General features: G+C 44.1%; 1 protein-coding gene across 1 annotated transcript in view; it reads right to left on the bottom strand.

Moving 5' to 3' along the window:
• mgat4b (alpha-1,3-mannosyl-glycoprotein 4-beta-N-acetylglucosaminyltransferase B) overlaps window positions 1–22169 on the bottom strand; it is a 301140-nt gene that overhangs the window by 53200 nt on the left and 225771 nt on the right. The window contains exons 7-8 of the mRNA XM_067995968.1: window positions 17504–17579; window positions 15386–15500 (exon numbers count right to left, since the gene is read on the bottom strand). Coding sequence (XP_067852069.1) covers window positions 15386–15500; window positions 17504–17579 — 191 coding nt within the window. The remainder of the gene's footprint in view (window positions 1–15385; window positions 15501–17503; window positions 17580–22169) is intronic.

The following is a 22169-nucleotide window of genomic DNA, read 5'->3' as shown; positions in this document are numbered from 1 at the left end:
TGGTTTCCAGTAAAGGTAGCAAAGGCCAGAGAACAGGTAGTCAGTGCTGTGACGGGAGAACTGTCGGGTTGGTATTCTGGAAGGATGGGATCAGATGGATTGAAGTGCCTTCTTGATCCAAGTCCATCTTGTGATCTGATCGTCTAATACAACTTTTAAGTCATTTCCAGTTCAGTGGAAAATTAACTTGCAATGTATATTTCTTTTTTTTTTATAGCAATTTTGAGTGAATTGGACTGGTAACAGGTACTTAACACGTGGTAGGAGCTCGGCTCATTGGCTCAGTTGATGGATGCATTGGTCAATTTGGCCACAAACTACAAAAATAATTTACTGCACGTGAAGTACTTTGGGTTGTTTGAGACACGTAATAAGGCACAATGTAAATGCAAGTGCTTTCCACTCTCAATACAGAACTTGAAAGTCCTAAGTTCGATGCCGGGTCAGTGCCGAGTTAGCTGATCACAGCTGGGACAGCAGTGGTGTGAGGTCCAGTAGGTGTCCAGGCGCTTGGGATGGAAGGGAAAAGCCCTCAGTTACCCCCGCTGGAAAATGCTGTGCGTACACGATGTGCGCTGGTTTCAGGCTGCAAGGGCTCGTGTGATGTCCCTCTGAGCACAAAACCCGACAACCCTCAGCTATCCAATTAGCCCCACTCCCCTGCTCTTTTCCCCATAACCCGGCAAATCTATCCCCTTTCAAGTATTCGTCCAATTCCCTTTTGAAAGTTATTATTGAATCTGCTTCCACCGCCTTTCAGGCGGCGCGATCCAGATCATAACAACTCGCTGTGAAAAAAAAACATCTCCTCATCTCCCCTCTGCTTCTTTTGCCAATTACCTTAAATCTGTGTCCTCTGGTTACTGACCCTTCTACCACAGGAAATAGTTTCTCCTTATTTATCCTATCAAAACCCTTCATGATTTTGAACACCTCTATTAAATCTTCTCGAAGGAGAACAACCTCAGCTCCTCCAGTCTCTCCACATAACTGAAGACCCTCATCCTTGGTACCATTCTAGTAAATCTCTTCTGCACCCTCTCTAAGGCCTTCACATCCTTCCTAAAGTGTGGAGCACAGAATTGGATGCAATACTCCAGCTGGGGCCTAACCAGTGTTTTATAAAGATTCAGCATAAATTCTGTGCTTTTGTACTCTATGCCTCTGTGTATAAAGCCAAGGATCCCGTATACTTTTTTGTTTTTTTAAAAACAGCCTTCTGAACTTGTCCTGTCACCTTCAAAGATTGGTGTATTTGCACATCAGGTCTCTGTTTTTGCACCCACCTTAAAATTGCGCCATTTAGCCCCTCCTCATTCTTCCTACCAAAATGCATCACTTCACACTTCTCTGCGTTAAATTTCATCTGCTATGTGTCTGCCCATTTAGTCAGTCTGTCTCTGTCCTCCTGAAGTCTGTTACTATCCTTCTCCAGTTATGTTACTGGACCAGTAACCCAGAGAACATGAGGTCAAATCCCGCGCCATGGCAGTTTGAGGATCTGAATTCATCTGGAAATAAAAAGTTTGGCATCAGTAAAAGTGACCATGAAACTGTCGGTTTGTCGTAAAAACCCAACTGGTTCACTAATGTCCTTTAGGGAAGGAAACCTGCCGTCCTTACCCGGTCTGGGCCCATATGTGACTCCAGTCCCACACCAATGTGCTTGACTTAACTGCCCTGAGGTGGCCTAGCAAGGCATTGAGTTGTATCAAACTGCTTCCAGTGGTTCAAGAGGGCCCACATCTTCTCAGGGCAACTAGGGATGGGCGATAAATGCCAGCCTTGCCAGCGATGCCCACATCCGAGAATAAATAGAAAATAGTTAGTGTATTACATTTTCATGATGTGGCGATGCCGGGTGATGGACTGGGGTTGACAATTGTAAACAATTTTACAACACCAAGTTATAGTCCAGCAATTTTATTTTAAATTCACAAGCTTTCGGAGGCTACCTCCTTCCTCAGGTGAACGATGTGGAAACGATTTCATTTCCACATCGTTCACCTGAGGAAGGAGGTAGCCTCCGAAAGCTTGTGAATTTAAAATAAAATTGCTGGACTATAACTTGGTGTTGTAAAATTGTTTACAATTATTACATTTTCAGCAGCAGTGGGGGGAGAAAAAGGTATATTTCTTTCTCTTGTGTATTTAAAGACCAGTTCTGGTTAATAATAACAAGAATTTAAACAACTGACTGATTCCAGATTTTTGTAACAAAGACAAGAAGCCGATTAAAATTTTGGTGGATTTCCTCTTTGTCGTGATAATTTTTTTTTGATGTGGCAATTGAAAAGAAAGAGTGAACGAGCTGCTGCGCCAAAGCTAGTGAACAGCAATGAAAGGACCCTAATCCGACCACCGCATGCTGTGTTGCTGACAGCTCCAATTCTCCAGAGGGAAAAGCAGCAAGTAGAACACAAGAGATGGGCCAATGGCAGATATGGGCTAAGATTGCAGTTATTCAGCTGCTCCTTGATTAAATTATTAATGTCATTTTTGAACAGCAGAGGAACATCTTTCACTGCACCAGTACCTCCGACTAAACACTAATCCAAATCATCATTTAATTTTAAAAACTCCCTCTTTTTTTAAAAAAAAAGACTTGCATCATCTTTTCTTCAGCGCTCAAATTTGCCATTTTTGAAAAATTCAATCCTCAAGGATATTTAAAATGATTACAGGATTCGAAGTGGGGGGTAGATAAGGAGAAACTATTTCCTCTGGTGGGGGAATCCAGAATATGGGGGCATAAAATTAGAGTTAGGCCATTTAGGAGTGAAATCAGGAACCACTTTTTACACACAAAGGGTAGAGGGAAATCTGGAACTCTTTTCCCACCCCCTGAAAAAAGGCTGTAGATGCTGGGGGTCAATTGAAATTTTCAAGACTGAGATTGATAGATTTTTTAGGTAAGGGTATTAAGGGATATGGAGCAAACACAGGTAGATGGCATTCAGGGGCAGATCAGCCATGATCTAATTGAATGAAAGAACAGGCTCGAGGGGCTGAATGGCCCACTCCTGTTCCTAATGTATAAACTGGAGTGTCCAGCCTCAGGAAACACATTTACAGAGATTGAAACAATTTCACACTCAATACACTCAACACCTGGGTTCACAAATCTTCCTAAAGATGTAATATGCTGAGGCAAAGAGCGCTCAGCACAAGACAAATTAACAGGGGAAAGCACAATCAAACAAGCTAGGATGCTATGATTCAAATGGGAATCCCTCAACAGGAACAAAGATGTTCACAACTGGTAGTTTGCTAACACTGCACATTCTACAAGCCGCTTTCACTGTCAGTACTGAACCTCACAGCTTTCAATAGGGACTCCTCTTCAAAATAAACTAGGTCGTCACATTCTTAAGGTGTCAGCTGTGGCTCAGAGGTAGCACTCTCGTCTCCGAGTTAGAAGGTCGTGGCTTCAAGTCCCACTCCAGAGACATAATCTAGGCTGACATTCCCAGCGCCAGTACTGAGGGATTGCTGCAGTGTCGGAGGTGCCGTCTTTCGGATGAGATGTTAAACCGAGGCCCTTTCTGCCCACTCAGGTGGACGTAAAAGATCCCACGGCACTATTTTGAAGAGGAGCAGGGGAGTTCTCCCCTGTATCCTGGCCAATATTTCTCCCTCAACCAACATCACTAAAACAGATTATCTGGTCATTTATCACATTGCTGTTTGTGGGATCTTGCTTTGTGCAAATTGGCTGCCGCATATTCTACATTAAAACAGTGTCTGCACTTCAAAAGTGATTCATTGGTCGTAAAGCGCTTTGGGACGTCCCGAGTTTGTGAAAGGCGTTACATAAATGCAAGTCTTTTTCTTTTATATAAAAGGGCTTAAAATAACCTACCACAGATTGCCCACCTGCTTGGGTTTGAACTGGACGGTTCAGTTTTTGTGTGGGCAGTTCGGATAAATGTAAACCGTGCACAAAAAATGTTCTTTCACAATATATATTTTTTAAAATCTTCACCTATCTATGTTGTTGTTGACAAGAACATGACTTAGGACAGGAAAGATTACTGTGATGGATTGGGTATATTTCAAGAATGGAAAAAGCTAGACTACTTTTCATGGCCGTCCACGGCACAAGAAGCTGAGGAAGACCAAGGATGCGCTGGATAGACAGTGTCAATATTGACTTGCCACGGTAAGGGACACAGGTGACTGTATCTAGTTCGGAACCGACAGCAGTGGAGTGAATTCATTCGGCCTCATCGTTGCTGCTGAGCTGGCGGACAGGGATTTTGTAGTGGTTGTGTTCTACTACATTCAGCCACTAGTTACCAAGGGTTTCAATGCATTTATCATCAAAGCCAAGCTCTGAATCTGGTGCTATCTGGACAGTTTTAGCTCACTCCCTAGTTTAACATGAAGATGCCGAATCCCCCACCATCAACATCCTGGGGGTCACCATTGACCAGAAACTTAACTGGACCAGCCATATAAATACTGTGGCTACAAGAGCAGGTCAGAGGCTGGGTATTTGTGGCGAGTGACTCACCTCCTGACTCCCCAAAGCCTTTCCACCATCTACAAGGCACAAGTCAGGAGTGTGATGGAATACTCTCCACTTACCTGGATGAGTGCAGCTCCAACAACATTCAAGAAGCTCGACACCATCCAGGACAAAGCAGCCCGCTTGATTGGCACCCCATCCACCACCCTAAACATTCACTCCCTTCACCACCGGCGCACAGTGGCTGCAGTGCATCCTGTGTATACCATCCACACGATGCACTGCAGTAACTCGCCAAGGCTTCTTTGACAGCACCTCCCAAACCCATGACCTCTACCACCTAGAAGGACAAGAGCAGCAGGCACATGGGAACAACACCACCTGCACGTTCCCCTCCAAGTCACTCACCATCCCGACTTGGAAATATATCGCCGTTCCTTCATCGTCGCTGGGTCAAAATCCTGGAACTCCCTTCCTAACAGCACTGTGGGAGAACCTTTACCACACGGACTGCAGCGGTTCAAGAAGGCAGCTCACCACCACCTTCTCAAGGGCAATTAGGGATGGGCAATAAATGCTGGCCTCGCCAGCGACGCCCACATCCCATGAACGAATTTTAAAAAAACATTCTGCTCAGAACAGAATTGGTGAGGGGAGTCTTTAAAAAAAGTTATTCTGGGGACGTGGGCATCGCTGGTAAGGCCGGCATTTATTGCTCATCCCTATGATACAACTGAGGGGCTTGCTAGGCCCACTTCAGAGGGTCGTTAAGAGTCAACCAAGTTGATGTGGGTCTGGACCAGATAGGCCCAGACCGGGTAAGGAGGGCAGGTTTCCTTCCCTAAAGGGACATTAGTGAACCAGTTGGGTTTTTACGAAAATCCAACAGCTTCATGGTCACTTTTACTGGTTCCAACTTTTTATTTCCAGATTTCTTTCTAAACTGAATTCACATCCTATGAACAGAATTGAGCTCTGTGTAAAAGCCAATCATCACAAACATGTCCTGGACGTTTTGCTACAAATGTTGTTTTTTTTTAAAACCACAACATTTCATAACTTCTGCAAACTGTTCCCCGAAGAGGACATTTCCCCCATGAGAGAAACCCCTGAGATGCATAACCAGACAAAACATGAGCCCTAGGTAACAGAGAATGCCTACTTCAACAGCAAGAGCTTTGGTAATGGTTTTACCGTCTGCTTGACATGGAATTGTGCCTCTTGACTCTAAAGGAAGCACGGAATAAGTAATGCCCATTTGGCTAAACAAGCCTGATCTTTCCACAGACCATGTACAATCTATCCTATTGTGGACTGTACCATTTCTCTTTATTCTGCACTACTCCACAATGGCCAACTGCCCTTCACAAACAACATCTCCCACCTGGTTAGAAAAATCTATTTGCCATAAATGAAAGGAAAGAAAGGACCTGTATTTATATAGCGCCTATCATGACCTCAGGATGTCTCCAAACGCTTCACAGCCAAATGAGATTTTTTGAAGTGCAGTCACTGTTGTAATGTAGGGAAATGAGGCAGCCAATTTGTGCACAGCAAGATCCCTCAAACAGCAATGGGATAAATGACCAGATAAACTTTTTTTTAAAAAAAAAGTGATGTTGGTTGAGGGATAAATATTGGCCAGGACACTAGGGAGAACTCCACCTGCTCTTCTGCAAATTGTGCTATAGGATCTTTTACATCCACCTGAGAGGGCAGACAGGGCCTCGATTTAACGTCTCATCTGAAAGACGGCACCTCCGACAGTGCAGCGCTGAAGTGTCAGCCTCGATTTTGTGCTCAAGTCTTTAGAGTGGGACTTAAACCCACGACCTTCTGACTGAGAGGCGAGGGTGCTACCCACTGAGCCGCGGCTGACACCTAGATTTAACGTGAGCTACTTTCTAGTGCATCTGGGTGATGAGCTGGGTAAAATTGCCAGTTGTACTGTGGAGAAATGGAGGCAAGCTTCACATTCTTTAAAGATGGTAGTGGACACCTATCAGTTGTTAGAGAATCGCATGATAGGGCACACAAAACACCTGTAGACATTGAAGGATAAACACAAACAGAAACAAATGGCAATGAGAAAACGTCACCAGTTGGAATTTAGCCTTTCTAAAGCAGAGAAAAAAAAAATTTCAAGGATTTTACCCGTTTGGGAGTGCGACAGAATCATACTTCTGCCAAAGGTGAGGCACAAAACATAGAACGGGACTCCTGTGCAGGCATGGGAAAACTTCATTTGTATGTCAAGCCATTTTGACTGCATTCCTGATCTACTGCAGTGCTTGTCACTGTTTGTTTAGCATATCAATACCAACAGACTACAAATAAAATGGGACTTGGATTTCAATGCTGTGCCGATAGGTTTGCTGCGATACTTAAATTTATCACTTCCAATTGCGTACAAATGAAGTTTGGAAAGACAAGATCTATAATTGTACTGCTGGGTTATTTTTTTTTCACAATTCAAGTGCCTCCCCCATTTCACTTGACTGAAATCGTTGTGACACTGGTGCTTGTGTCTTGTACAGTTCTTGGCTCGATCTGACTCATTCCTGTCCAGTCACCCTTTTCCTTGTAAAGCACCAGCTGTTCCCTCTCTACTCTCTCTCTCCCCTCTCCATCGGTTTCAAGGTACTCGTTTTTACATCTCATCCATGATTTTGTTCCACTTTTACCCGGCAATCTTCTCCAGCTGAATGTCCCAGCCCTAATCCTCCGCTGCTCCCACTCTGGAAAGCTGCTTTTCCCTCACTCCATCGAGGCTGCTCTTTGGAACACTTTTAAATACTCCTCACCTCACTACCTCTCTCCTTTCTTTCAAAAGCCTCCTCAAAGCCTCTCCCTATGGGATAATGAGCAGGTACTCAAATTGCCAGGATGTGGCCAGTGGTGTCCCACACAAATAAGTAAAGGAGCCTCAACGATTCACTGTATTTATTAATGACTTAGATGATGGGATAGAGAGTCACATATCCAAGTTTGCCAATGTCACAAAGATAGGCAGCATCGTAAGCAGTGTAGATTGAAGCATAAAATTACAGAGATATTAATAGATTAAATGAACGGGCAAAACTGTGGCAAATGGATTTCAATGTAGGCAAGTGTGAGGTCATCCACTTTGGACCTAAAAAGGATAGATCAGAGTACTTTCCAAATGGTGAAAACCTCAAAACAACGGAGGTTCAAAGAGACTTAGGGGTCCATGAACATACATCATTAAAATGTCATGGACAGGTACAGAAAATAATCAAAAAGGCTAATGGAATGTTGGCCTTTATATCTAGAGGACTAGAATACAAAGGGGTAGAAGTAATGCTACAGCTATACAAAGCCCTGGTTAGACCACACCTGGAGTACTGGGTTCTGTTCTGGGCACCGCACCTTAGGAAGGATATACTGGCCTTGGAGGGAGTGCAGCGTAGATTTACTAGAATGATACCTGGACTCCAAGGGTTAAATTACGAGGAGAGATTACACAAACTAGGGTTGAATTCCCTGGAATTTAGAAGATTAAGGAGTGATTTGGTTGAAGTTTTCAAGACATTAAGGGAAACTGATAGGGTGGATAGAGAGAAACTATTTCCGCTGGTTGGGGAATCTAGGACTAGGGGACATCACCTAAAAATTAGAGGCAGGACTTTCAGGAGCGAAGTCAGGAAACATTTCTATACGCAAGTGTGGTAGAAGTTTGGAACTCTCTTCCGCAAATGGCAGCTGATGCTAGCTCAATTGTTAATTTTAAATCTGAGATTGATAGATTTTTGTTAACCACAGGTATTAAGAAATATGGGGTCAAGGCTTTATGGTTATATGGAGTTAGGTCACAGATCACCCATGATCTCAATGAATGGCGGAACAGGCTTGAGGGGCTAAATGGCCTCCTCCTGTTCCTGTGTTCTCTTCAGTCCTCCAATGCCTGACCATTGCCATCGCTTCCATACGTCGTGCAAAATACCGAGATATCCGTCTACACGAGGAGTGCTATACAAATGCAAGTTATCCAGGCTATTTACGTGGCACTGCTGCGCACACATGAAAGTGTTGATTTAGCTGAAATTTATTGTTTGCCAGATTTCATTGTTTTTCTCCTACTTACATTCAACGTTTAAACGTGAAACCATGCAGCCTTTTTTCAGATTCTATACAAATGCCGATGCAAGGAATTTATTTAAATACTTCACTTGAGTACTGATGAATTCCACTGAAGTACTTCAAAGAAATTCCCTGCACCCGCTGACCAAGATAATGCAACATCTCCTTTACAATATTTCAATAGAATTAGTGTCACAAACAGGGGAGGTGGTGACACATCATCGAGGGTCGGGACACAACAGTGGGGGTCGTGACCTCCTCCACCCCACTAATCGCTTTGAGGTTGGTCAACGCTGCTTTGGAGGAACTGCCTCCATTCAGCTCCCAGGAACCTCTGCCCCCCGTTTTTGTCCTCCGGATCCGGCCTGAGAGTCTGTGAGGTTCCCAGCTTGCAACTTTGGACTGCGCCAGTTGGCAGTTCCCTGTTCCCAGCTCGGTGTCATCCCAGCCGAGTCGGCCAAATCTCAAGTTCAACTCCCCACCCCCGCAACCACTAATCCCAGTCGACCAAACCGATCTCCGCCACTGCTCACAAACCTGACTCTACTGCTGAATTGGTTGTTTAAGTATTAGTGCAGTGTGTCTGGGTACATGGGTGTACAACAAAACCAAAGAATGCAGCAACTCTTTCCACAATAGTAATCAAGTTGTTGGATGTCACTGCCTCAGCTCATCTGCTGCTGAAACCCTCATTCATGCTTTTGTTACCGCCAGACTCGACTATTCCAAGGTGGACATCCTCCCACCTTGCACCCTCCTTAAATTTGAGCTCATCCAAAACTCTGCTGCCCGTATCCTAACTCGCACCAAGTCCTGTTCACCCATCACCCCCTGTGCTCGTTGACCTACATTGACTCCCGGTCTGGTAGTGCCTCGATTTTGAAATTCTCATCCTCGTTTTCAAATCCCTCCATGGCCTCACCCCTCCCTATCTCTGTAACCTCCTCCAACCCTACAACCCTCAGAGATCTCTGCGCTCCTTCAATTCTGGCCTCTTGCGCATCCCCGATTTCCATCGCTCCACCATTGGCGACCGTGCCTTCAGCTGCCTAGGCCCTAAGCTCTGGAATTCTCTCCATAAACCTCTCTACCTCTCTCTTCTCCTTTATGACACTCTTTAAAACCTACCTCTTTGACTAAGGTTTGGTCACCTGTCCTAATATCTTCTTATGTGGCTCAGTGTACGCTCCTGTAAAATGCCTTGGGATGTTTTACTACGTTAAAGGTGCTATTGTCGTTACTCTGGATGTAGGAACAACGTAAGTTATAAACAGATAGGGTTCCCAATACAAAACATAATGCCAATTTGGACACAGTGCACACACATTATCTTTAATTTAGATCCTTTACTATAGAAAAGCTGTGACATTATTGAATCATCCCCCAAATAAAAGTTTACTAGCTGGGCAAATAGCAAATATATTGGTTGAAAAATAAAATCTAAAGAAAATGGGATTTAATTGGCGAGACATGAACACACTAGCCTGTAAAACAACAATTGCACACCAAACAAGATTGCTACCATTTCTATGATGGATTAATGTGAACATTTAATTATTCAATCTTGATAACAGATAGATTTTTCAATTATCCAGATATTAAATCCATTCCACACTTTTCATCGACTGTAATCAGGGCAAATCATTTGGAAAATGCAGAAATGCTTCGCAATCACCTGAACAGTACAGCTTCAAAGGAAATCTCATTCCGATATCAAAGCCTTTCCATAATCACCTGCGGTTATTTATCCCATTAACACAATAGTTTATTAGCTATAAGCCATTTAGAACAACTCAACCAATTCCAGAAATACTGTGGGAACATCAGAATGGTTCATTTCACAGAAACACAGCTTATACTGCACTCTAACTCCTTAGGGACTCAGGCAGCATATCTGTCCAAAAACAGGATGAGGACAGAGCTGAGGCAAGCTGTATTTATTTCTTTATTTATTTTAAAAGACTTGGCACGTGTTTGAAAACTTGGCCTATTTAAAAGGCAACAATCAAAGATCTTCATTTGTGTTGTTCCTCCCCCTGAGAAAACTGAACACGTGTCCTCCTCATTCTCCAAAACAATGAAAATATCTTCAACAAACAACTCAGAACATATCCCCACTCTTTATTTTTTTTTAGTTTTGCCAATTGCTGCCACGCTGCAGCCTGGAGGGCTTGAGAGAGCCGGGGCATGAAGAGGTACTGTTAACTCTCAAGATCCCTCAGTCATTAACGGACAAAAAAAACAAATCTCATTGCACCTTCCTGACAGTTTTTCAGATTTCCCCAAACAGCGACAACGGAGTATGAATATTAATTGTCTGCTGCATTTCAGCACAGAACCAACTCGGGTTTGGTGACCAATGTTCCAGAGTTAGGGGCTTCTCTCTTTCAACGCACGCGTGAACTGGAGGCAATTTCCATCCATCTGAACACTCTCTCATTGTAATCTGCAGCCAAAATTATTATATTTTAAAAAAATAACTAGTGCCAGACCATAATCAAGGCTACCAGTGTGCGGTTTCCATGGAGAATAGATGGAATCGCAGAATGATATTCCCAAAGCACTGGTAAAAGTCCTGCAAGATCTCATAATCCTATGTAATAAAACAGAATTGACTTATTCAACCACCCTAACTCTCACCTGATGGAATTGTGGAATGACATTCCCAAAACACCAGCAGAAATCCGTGCAGATTTCAGAAGCCAATGCAATAAAAATAGAATTTGACTGTAAAATGGTGGCCCTGACAATGGTGTTTTATAGCAGCTAAAGAAAGGATTTGCATTTATCTAGCACCTTTCACGACCTCAGAACGACCCAAAGCGCTTCACATCCAATGAAGTACTTTTCAAGCGTAGTCTCTGTTATAATGTAGGAAACGCGGCAGCCAATTTGCCCACAGCAAGGTCCCACAAACAGCAATGATATAATGACCAGATAATCTGTTTTTAGTGATGTTGGTTGAGGGATAAATGTTGGCCAGGACACCAGGGAGAACTCACCTGGTCTTCTTTGAAATAGTGCCATGGGATCTTTTACGTCCACCTGAGAGGCCTTGGTTTAAACGGCTCATCCGAAAGACGGCACCTCCGACGCTGCAGCACTCCCTCAGTACTGCACTGGGAGGGTCAGCCTGAATTATGTGCTCAAGTCTCTGGAGTGGGATTTGAACCTATTATGCCCTGTATAACCGCTGCACTCTACGCAGAGCTGAATTCTGCATCCTTAAATGCTGCTCACAGCTCATTAGCATACACAGCAAGCCCAATTAGTAGCACAGAACGTACACTTTCTCTCAAACCCCACATATCCCAGGCCAACACTTCAGTGCTGCACTGTTGGAGGTGCTCACTTTTGGATGAGCCTGTCCTCTCAGGTCAACGTAAAAGATCCCAAGGGAGTTCTCCCAGTGTACTGGCCAATATTTATCCCTCAACCAACACCACCAAGAACAGATTAACTAATCGTTCAATTGATTTGCCATTTGTGGGACCTTGCTGTGCGCAAATTGACTGCTATGTTTGCCTACATAACAGTGACCACACTTCAGAAGTACTTATTTGGCTATAAAGCACTTTTGAGGAATCCCGAGGACTTGATAAGATGCTATAAATTAAGTCCTTTGTGTTGCCAAAGTTGAATTAAGCTAGAATGATTTACAAGTTGAATTTGTTTATTAAAGCTATTTTAGCTCTATCAATTTCAATTGAAATCATACAAAAGTATGTCAAAAGTAGCACGAGGCAGCATTATTATAAAGCGCGAGGTAATTAGTGAGTAACAATCAACACCCGGGTCTGTTGTTATTACATGTTGTGAGGCTCGAGACTTTCCCTCAGAAAAGAAACAAGAGTATTGCAAAATGTTGGATTCTTAAAATCCTCGTAATATTTCAGGCTCACGCTCCTGAATTATCCACTCACAGCAACCGCAGATTGTCAGGAGAAAAAGTGCAAGACATGTCAAAATTTACCACTTTTATTTTGCAACAGTTACTTGAATACTCACTTTGACCTCAATGACGTCTCTCAACAACTTGCATTTATATAGCGCCTTTAACGTAGTAAAACGTCCCAAGGCACAGTCGAAGGAAGAGATCTTAGGACAGGTGGCCAACAGCTTTGTCAAAGAGGTAGGTTCTAACGAGAGTTTCCAAGGAGGAGGGAGAGGTAGAGATGCGGAGAGGATTAGAAAGCGAATTCCAGAGCTTAGGGCCGCCAATGGTGGGGTGAAGGAAGTGGAGGATGCAGGCTCGGTTTCCTCTGAGGGAAGGCAGCAAAGTGACATGCACCAAAGTCATCGTTTAGGGACAAGCAAGAGGGGCCTGAGTGACTCAGCTGTCAATTTCCCCTCTCCCTATGGTTGGTATCTTCCCCTCGGGGGCACAGCAGACACCAGGAATTCACTAGGCGTGGCAGTGTGGCTGCGAACGTGTTGTGCCTTGTTGTTTTTGTAGCCGATTACACTGCTGCACCAGTATGACGCACAGCCTCTCGCTTTCCATTTTAACTTGCTCGTAAAAAGTTTATGGTTTTTTTTTCTTCAAGTCAGTTTCTGAAATTTGACAATTTGCGAGTTGTTGGGGTTTCAGGGATTCTCCTGCAGCCTTTAATACATTACAACATGATCTTCACTGAGCATCAGCTCGGCAATGCTGTACTGCAGCTTAAAGACTGAGCTGTTTAAGAAGATTTTTTTTATTCATTCATGGGATGTGGGCGTCACTGGCGAGGCCAGCATTTATTGCCCATCCCTAATTGCCCTTGAGAAGGTGGTGGTGAGCCGCCTTCTTGAACCGCTGCAGTCTGTGTGGTGAAGGTGCTCCCACAGTGCTGTTAGGAAGGGAGTTCCAGGATTTTGACCCAGCGATGATGTCGGGATGGTGTGTGATTTGGAGGGGTACGTGCAGGTGGTGTTGTTCCCATGTGCCTGCTGCCCACGTCCTTCTAGGTGGCAGAGGTCGTGGGTTTGGGAGGTGCTGTCGAAGAAACCTTGGCGAGTTGCTGCAGTGCATCCTGTGGATGGTACACACTGCAGCCACAGTGCGCCGGTGGTGAAGGGAGTGAATTTTACAGTGGTGGATGGGGTGCCGATCAAGCAGGCTGCTTTGTCCTGGATGGTGTCGAGCTTCTTGAGTGTTGTTGGAGCTGCACTCATCCAGGCAAGTGGAGAGTATTCCATCACACTCCTGACTTCTGCCTTGCAGATGGTGGAAAGGCTTTGGGGAGTCTGAGGTGAGTCACTCGCCGCAGAATACCCAGCCTCTGACCTGATCTTGTAGCCACAGTATTAATGTGCTGGGGCTCAGTTGAAAATCCATTATGATTAAAGGATTTGATAGGGTAGATAGAGAGAAACTATTTCCTCCGGTGGGGGAGTCCAGAACAAGGGGGCAGAACCTTAAAATTAGAGCTAGGCCTTTCAGGGGTGATGTCAGGAAGCACTTCATCACACAAAGGGTAGTGGAAATCTGGAACTTTCTGCACCAAAAAGGCTGTTGAGGCTGGGGGTCAATTGAAAATATCAAAACGGAGATTGATAGATTTTTGTTAGGCAAGGGTATTAAGGTTTACGGAACCAAGGCGGATAGATGGAGTTAAGATACAGATCAGCCATCATCAAATTGAATGGCGGAACAGGCTCGAGGGGCTGAATGGTCTCCTCCTGTTCGTGCGTTTCTACTCTCAACTTTGACCAATTGCAAAGAGGAAACAATTTTGTAGTGTGCCTTTGGAAAAAACAAAACAAAAAAGAGCAACATTATATATTTTTTTATCACAGTGAAACCCAGCGGAAGGGTATAGAGAGCAGGGCAGTGTCAAGTTTGAAAACAGCACAAGAGATAATGCAGACCAATTGAAAAGTACTGATCAGGTGACACCAAGCTTAAAAGGCAGTAGATTGTAAGAGGATGAGGAAACTGAGGGATGTAAGCAGCTCTACAGTTCTGGTATCAGCTGTGGCTCAGTGGGTGGCACTCCCTTGCCTTCTGAGTCAGAAGCTCGTGGCTTCAAACCCCACTCCAGAGACTTTAGTAAATAATCTAGGCTGACACTTCACTGCAACACTGAGGGAGTGCTGCTCTGTCGGAGATGCCGTCTTTCGGATGAGACGTTAAACCGAGGCTCCTTCTGTCTCTCGGGTGGAAATAAAAGATCCCATGGATACTACTCAAAGAAGAGCAGGGGAGTTCGCCCGGTATCCTGCCCAATTTTTATCCCTCAACCAACACCAAAAAACAGATTATCTGGTCATTATCACATTACTGTGTGTGGGATCTTGCTGTGTGCAAATTGGCTGCCGCATTTCCTACATTACAACAATGACTACACTTCAAAAGTACTTCATTGGCTGTAAAGCGCTTTGGGACATCCTGAGACCGTCAAAGGTGCAATATAAATGCAAGACTGTGTTTCCTGGAAGAGAATTAACTACAAGTCTTCCCTCACATTTTCATTGCAACATATGCTGATAACACCAGAGAATGATTAACCCAATGTCTTATTTTTTTTTAATTGTAAACAATTTTACAACACCAAGTTATAGTCCAGCAATTTTATTTTAAATTCACAAGCTTTCGGAGGCTTCCTCCTTCCTCAGGTGAACGATGTGGAAAGATTTTTTTTAAAGTGAGTAATCCAGGTAGAGGCCCATAGTGCAGAGCACCACCAAGGTTGAAAAACGTGTTAGATGCAGTAGATCAGGGATTAGGCGATGCCAAGCTTGGGTTAGTAGGAGGAAGGGAAGATTTAGGGAGATGGGGAGATCCATCGAAATATTAATCTTAATCGTTCCGTAATTCTAGACTCTTACCAATGAATCCCAGCTGGGAGAATTCCAGGATCATCCACTCTTCAGATGGCTGCTGCAGTGCAAAATTCTTCATTGTGCTTAAATAATTGGGTCTCACCACGATATCATCTTCCAACTAGACGTGAAAAGGAAACAGAAACTCCCTCCTTCAGTAAATATTAAAAACGTATAAGCTGTTGCTTAACAGCTTTTATACGCAGCAGTTTAAAGCTGTTAAAACACTCAAGATGTTAACAAGATTTCAGTATTTTTTTTAAATTAGCTGTCAGCATTGACCTGTTCTGTGCTGTAAAATTCTATGTAATTCTTTGTATAATATATAAAATTAAACTTTTGGCAGTCTAATTTGAGCCTGCAACCTGATTTGCACAGACAAATAAAAACTCAAACATGTGTGGCCAAACGTTTTATCCAATGGGAAGAACCATTAATCAGCTAGGAAAATGCCACATGGATTATTAGACGTGATCTGGTATTGTGTCCGTTAAAAACAAATTGAATTGTAAAGTGCTCGCCGAAGATGTCGATTATAGACTTGCTTCTTCACAAATCGCTTTTGGGAGTGCATAGAAGTTCACAGCTGAGAAAGGGGGGCCAGTCAGCACAACGCGTCTGTGCTGGGCCAATTCAAAACTAATCCCAACCACAACACTAAAACAGCAAAATACTGCGGAAGTTGGAAATCTGAAATAAATGGTAGAAAATGCTGGGAACACTCAGCAGGTCAGGCAGCATCTGCAGAGAGAGAGAAACAGAGTTAATGTTTCAGGTCGATGACCTTACATCAGACCTGAAACGTTAATCCTGTTTCTCTCTCCACAGATGCTGCCTGACCTGCTGAGTGTTCCCAACATTTTCTGTTTTTATTTCAAAATGATTCCCACTGGCCTGCACTCTCCTTATGCCCCTGTGTCATTCTCTGCTTTAAATATTTATCCAATTTTCTATTGAAAGAAGCAATGGAGAGAACGGTCACTTGGGAGAGTTAAGGGAGTGGGGGCACGAGTGCAGTTTGATTTTAGGAAAGTTGGGAAGGGGGAGAAAAAAAATGGAAAAGGGCAGGGGGAAAAGGTTTTTAATTTTAAGAAAAACTACACATCAGGGAGAATGTCTCAATCTCTTGGTTAACAGCACTTTTCCCATGAAATCATTTGCAGTTAGAAAGCTTAGGGGGTGAAGTTTCTCAGGACTTCACAAAATATTGACAGGGGGGATAAAAAATTAGATGATTTAAAAATTTTAAAAACTGACTGGGTGAAATGAAGAAGGGTGGGGGGAGGCTCGTGCGGAGCATAAACACCGAATGGCCTGTTTCAGTGCTGTAAAATTCGATGTAAAACAGTTAGGAGTATGAAGAAGAGAAAGCTAACTGCCTCTGCGTGTGAAAAAAAAACAAAGGCCAGTTTTTCAGCACGTTCTTCAAACTAGAGAAAAATATGACAAGTGCACACGACATTGGCAAAAGAACCAAAGGGGAGATGAGGAGAAATTTCTTTTACACAGCAAGTTGTTATGATCTAGAATGCGCTGCCTGAAAGGGCAGTGGAAACAGATTCAGTAGCAACTTTCAAAAGGGAATGGGATAAGTACTTGAAAGGGAAAATTTGCAGGGTTATGGGGAAAAAGCAGGAGGGAGTGTGGGACTAATTGGATAGCTCTTTGAACGAGCCGGCACAGGCACGATGGATCGAATGGCCTCCTTCTGTGCTGCATGATTCTGCAATTGCTATTATGCTGTAAAGTAGGAATGGACGTTCGATGTACTTGAAAAAGATCTTCTGGGCACATCTAGAATCACATTACCAAAACCCTACGATCAGAACCACTAGCACTTGAAGGTAATGTTCACTGTGTATAAGGCTACACTATGGTCCTGCTAAGTGCTTGTCAAAAACAATGTTATTACTTTAACAACTCAGGGTGACGACCCTAATAGCTGCCTGAAACTTTTTCCAATGGAACAGATCAATAGGTAATTGACCAAATGGCTCCTGAGCACCATAAACCAGCTGCTACTTGGGACTGTAGGACATTTTCCTGTTTTGCTCTGATCGATACAGATTTTTGTCTGACTAAAATAGCTTTCTACATAAAATGAGTGAATGTGAGCTCTCTTACCTGTACATAATAGGTGCCCTTCAATTGAGCGTACATCATTAAAAAGCAATAATCCAGGTTCTGCTTTGTCCTCCATCTGAAAATTAAAGAATAGATTCATGTCTTTCCCTTTATATTGAGATCTACATTATCTCTTTTGCTGCACTCCGTGATTCCCTAATCTAGAGTAACTGATAGTAAGACTACAGATTAAAAATAGCAGAGAATTGTTTTAAAACATTTTGCAAAAAGCCAACCAATAACTATTGCACAACCCCATTCACAATTCCTTGGATAATGAAGCAGCCCATGCCAGCCGACAGAAGGACCTGGCTGACATCAAGGCTTGGGCTGACATGTGGCAGGTAACATTCACATCACACACGAGTGCCAAGTAATGATCATCTTGAACAACAGAAAGCAGCCACTTCCCTCCTGACCTTTAACACTGCCAAGTCTGCCTTTGGAAGGGGGAGGGAGATGGATCACCGTTTGACTAGATTGGCCATACCAACACCATGGCTTCTTGACAAGTGGCTTACTCCCGACCCCTTCAAAGACTCTTCATCATCCACAATCTCCAGTCAGGAGTGCGATGGAATACTTACCCTTCACCTGGATGGGTACAGGCTCAACAAACCCAAGAAGCTCAACACCATCCGGGACAGAACCATTCACTTGATCAGTGCCCTCTGCCACTGGTCTCAATATCCACCCGCTCCACCACTGGTGTACCCCCGTGGCTGCAGCGTGTACAACCTGCAGGAGGCACTGCAGCAACACGCTAAGCTTACTTCACTTCAACAGCACCTCCGCTCACGTGACTCCACCACAGAGAAGAGGAGGGACAGCAAAGACGCAGGAACACCATCACCCTCAAGTTCTCCTCCAAGCCACGCATACCGTCCCGATGTCGACGTTTACGGCCGTTCCTTCATAGACGGTCAGTTAATATCCTGGAACTCCCTACCTAACATTGTAGGAGCACTTTCGCCACAGGGACTGCAGTGGTTGAAGGAGAAGGGAGGTCACCCACTACCTTCTCAGGGCACCAAGGGCAATATATGCGGCCTTGCCAGCGGTGCCCATATCCCGAGAACAAACCAAACTCAAACTCTCCCCCAAAACGCTGGCGAGGCTAGGTCAATCAAAACTGAGATTGATCAATTTTTGTTAAGCAAGAGTACGAAGGGTTATGGAACCAAATGGAGTTAAGATACAGATCAGCCATGATCTAACTGAATGGTGGAGCAGGCTCGAGGGGCTGAATGGCCTCCTCCTGTTCCTATGTAAAAATGCGGGTTTATTGGATTAGAACTGGTTGCAAATAAGGCACCTGTGTAAATAACTTCAATAGTACAATTATAGACTTGGATTGGATTAAATCTGATTAGATAGGACTGCCTCACCTTGGTATTTCTCTCCCCTCTCCCACTTCATTTCCACACTTAGTTGTCCAACAGGAAGAATCTGCTGACCAACAACAGTACTTGTCTGCAGTTCCCAGATGCGGGCATGTCTAGACAAGTAACCTTGTCTGTGTCATGCTAAGGGTTAATAATTTAGTCTAATATAATGCGTCTAACACAGAAAAAGTGTCCTAAGGGGCTTCACAGAGGAGAAAAGAGACAGATGCTGAGTCCTTGCGAGAGGATTAGAAGAGCTGACTGAAAGCTTGGTGAAAGAGGTGTGTTTTGAGAAGGCCTTTAAAGGTGGAGGGGGAGGCAAAGAGGTGAAGGAGCGTGGAAAACGAGTTTATAGTTCAAATTCTTAATTGTTGTTGCTAAAATAGCTTTTCAAAGAAATAAACCATGAGAAGGCCAATGGAGCAGGTTGGTGGCACTTTAAATTGATGTACCAGACTGACGCTCACAGATGCACATCGCAGCTTCCTCGTACAAAGTGTTTCCAATATTGGCGGAGCTTTCTTGGAGGAGGTGCCCTGGAAATATCCACAGCCTGTGTGGAGCTATCTGTTGGCTGTCACTACTGCTGAAACCTTTAACCACACTTTTGTTACCTCTGGACTCATTGGGGGTGAAAACTGACTTTGCTGGTAGTACATAACAGGCGAAAGCTAATCGGCAGCCCGTTTTGCATCCCGCCCGATTCCCTATCGGCCGTTTTGCATCCCGTCCGATTCCCTATCGGCCGTTTTGCATCCCGCCCGATTCCCTATCGGCCGTTTTGCGCTACCACTGAGTCAAATTTCATCCCTACTCCTTCAAATGCCCTCCTCGCTGGCCTCCCAAACTCCAACTCACACAAGTTTCAACCACTGTTCCCTCTAAGCTGCGCGCGTGCGCAGCAGTTTGTTGTGAGCCGCGCACGTCATCACTCCGTCCGCGCACCAAACCCGCGCTCTCTGGCGGAGACGCTGTGAGGTGACGTCAGCTACCAATCACTTTGCAGCAAAGGCAGGAGTTAAAGTTAGGATGGACGGGAGCGTCGTACTGCAGATGTCGGCGTCTGGTGTGGTGCAGCTGCTCAGAGACAGGCGTCCATAAATAGTATACTGCCCGATGGATGGAAATTTTACATAAAGATTCAGTGAGGAGATGCATTCAATTAAATGAAAGCTTTTCACCTCGAGTGCGAATTGTGGAGAGCTGTTACTTTATTCTAAAGACAAACATATTTAAGGCATTGGTAGCAAATAACATTGGAGGAAGTCTACGATTAGTGCAAGTAACAATTTTTGTCACTATCCTATTCGACGTTAGCTTCTGAAGTAAACGACAAATGAACCCAAATTGTGTGGCATATTGTAATAATCGTTTATCAATTTCCATATTTCATATTTACAAATTAAGTAATTCTGACACAGATCATGTGTAATATTGTTGTTAAAGATCCTTCCACAATTGTGCTAAAATATACTTTCCAATCACATTGGTACATTGTAATCAAAACAACGAAGTTGATTTAAATTGTTTTATACAACTGCTATCCAAAAGCCCTCAGTTGCCCCAAGGATTCACTTTTTTTTTTGATCTTTGTTCGTTGCCTCTGTCAGTTCAGGTTCTTCGTGTCCAAATTGCTCCCTGCCTTACATAGAAATATCCTAAGCTAATGAGACCTGCAAGATGTATAATTATAATACAATAATTTTTTTTAACCCTGCTGAGGATTCAATGGGGGCAAGGGGGGAGGGATGGAAGAGGGGGGAGGGGGAGCTTTAATTAAACTGTTCCCTATCCTCAAATTCACACTGACTGATTTGACAGCTGCTTTGTATTTCTGACTCAATTTAAAAATTCTGATTGCACACAATTTATTTCTGTTTGAATCAGAGTCATTAAGCTGATTCAACAAAAAGCTGTTTGGAATCGTTCCCATCAGATAATTTTTAATAAAATATAACGAGACTGCTCAATCCTAGAGCAACTTAAGAAACCTATTTCATGAATTATAAAAATTTATCAGCCAATATAACATTAAATTGTTACAATTATCCATTATTTTGTATATTTGTTCCGTTTGTAATTTACCCTGAATAATGTTTTGTAAAAAGATGTTGTATTGAAAGTTGTGATTTTTTTTTTACGGTGGCGCACACAGCCTTTATATCGGTGCACAAACCCAAATTCATTCCGCCCGTGGCCGAAAAAAATTAGAGGGAACATTAGTTTCAACTCATCAAAATTCCTGTCACCCGCACCCTCTCTCACACGCCCGTTAGGCCCTGTCCCCGTTGGACCTCGATTAGCTCCCTGTCCCCCAGGAAGAAAAAAAATCCTCATCCTCATTTACAAGTCCCTCCGTGGCCTCGTCACATCCGACCTCTGCAACCTCCTCCAGATGCACAGCTCTTTGGTCCTCCAGCTCTGGCCTCCTGCACATTCCCCATCCTTCCACTCCACCATTGGTGGCTCCATCTCAGCAATAGTCCCTGGAACTAGCTCCATAAGCCCTGCTACGTCTCCCACCGCCTTTAAAGAACAACTTAAAAAAAAAAGTTTCTTTTCCATGATTTTTTTTTATTCGTTCATGGGATGTGGGTGTCGCTGGCGAGGCCGGCATTTATTGCCCATCCCTAATTGCCCTCGAGAAGGTGGTGGTGAGCCGCCTTCTTGAACCGCTGCAGTTCGTGTGGTGACGGTTCTCCCACAGTGCTGTTAGGAAGGGAGTTCCAGGATTTTGACCCAGTGACGATGAAGGAACAGCGATATATTTCCAAGTCGGGATGGTGTGTGACTTGGAGGGGAACGTGCAGGTAGTGTTGTTCCCATGTGTCTGCTGCCCTTGTCCTTCTAGGTGGTAGAGGTCACGGGTTTGGGAGGTGCTGTCGAAGAAGCCTTGGCGAGTTGTTGCAGTGCATCCTGTGGATGAAACACACTGCAGCCACGGTGTGCCAGTGGTGAAGGGAGTGAATGTTTGGGGTGGTGGATGGGGTGCCAATCAAGCGGGCTGCTTTATCTTGGATGGTGTCGAGCTTCTTGAGTGTTGTTGGAGCTGCACTCATCCAAGCAAGTGGAGAGTATTCCATCACACTCCTGACTTGTGCCTTGTAGATGGTGGAAAGGCTTTGGGGAGTCAGGAGGTGAGTCACTCGCCGCAGAATACCCAGCCTCTGACCTGCTCTCGTCGCCACAGTATTTATATGGCTGGTCCAGTTAAGTTTCTGGTCAATGGTGACCCCCAGGATGTTGATGGTGGGGGATTCGGCGATGGTAATGCCGTTGAA

The sequence above is a fragment of the Heptranchias perlo genome, chromosome 14, assembly GCF_035084215.1.
Source record: "Heptranchias perlo isolate sHepPer1 chromosome 14, sHepPer1.hap1, whole genome shotgun sequence".
Taxonomy (NCBI): Eukaryota; Metazoa; Chordata; class Chondrichthyes; order Hexanchiformes; family Hexanchidae; genus Heptranchias; species Heptranchias perlo.
Note: the sequence above shows the minus strand (reverse complement) of the source record. Positions and strands in the feature narration are given on the sequence as shown.